The 385-nt window shown below is 80.5% G+C and overlaps 1 protein-coding gene across 1 annotated transcript in view; it reads right to left on the bottom strand.

Annotated features, from left to right (window-relative positions):
* SOS2 (son of sevenless homolog 2 (Drosophila)) overlaps positions 1 to 385 on the bottom strand; it is a 54,830-nt gene extending 54,445 nt beyond the window's left edge. Inside the window, exons 1-2 of the mRNA XM_010579759.1 lie at positions 228 to 385; positions 25 to 184 (exon numbers count right to left, since the gene is read on the bottom strand). Of these exons, the coding sequence (XP_010578061.1) occupies positions 25 to 111 (87 nt within the window). The 5' untranslated portion in view covers positions 112 to 184; positions 228 to 385. The remainder of the gene's footprint in view (positions 1 to 24; positions 185 to 227) is intronic.

The raw sequence follows: 385 nt of genomic DNA on the forward strand, positions 1-385 counted from the left end.
CGGCCCAACCGCCGCCGGACTGACCTTGCGCAGGGCGGGCACGAAGAGCCCCCGCCATTTCGGGCCGTTCTCCTCGCCGAAGAACTCGTAGGGCTGCGGCGGCGGCTGCATGGCGCCCGCCGGCGGCTCCTCCGCATCGGGGCCGCCCGCCTCGCCGCTCCCCGCCGGCTACGGCGCCCGGGGCCTGGAGGGGGGGGGGCGGGGGGGGGGGGGGGGGGGACGACGACGGGAAGGAGGGGACGCTGAGGGGAAGGAGAAGCCGGCGCTCGTCAGGGCCGTGCCGGGCCGCGCTGGGCTCTCGGCCGCCGCTGCGCTGGCTCCTCACCCCCCCGCCCGGGCGGCCATCACATCCGGCGCGGGAGGGGCCGGGCTCCGGGCCGCTCGC

The sequence above is a fragment of the Haliaeetus leucocephalus genome, unplaced genomic scaffold (assembly GCF_000737465.1).
Source record: "Haliaeetus leucocephalus isolate CR32 unplaced genomic scaffold, Haliaeetus_leucocephalus-4.0 Scaffold678, whole genome shotgun sequence".
NCBI lineage: Eukaryota > Metazoa > Chordata > Aves > Accipitriformes > Accipitridae > Haliaeetus > Haliaeetus leucocephalus.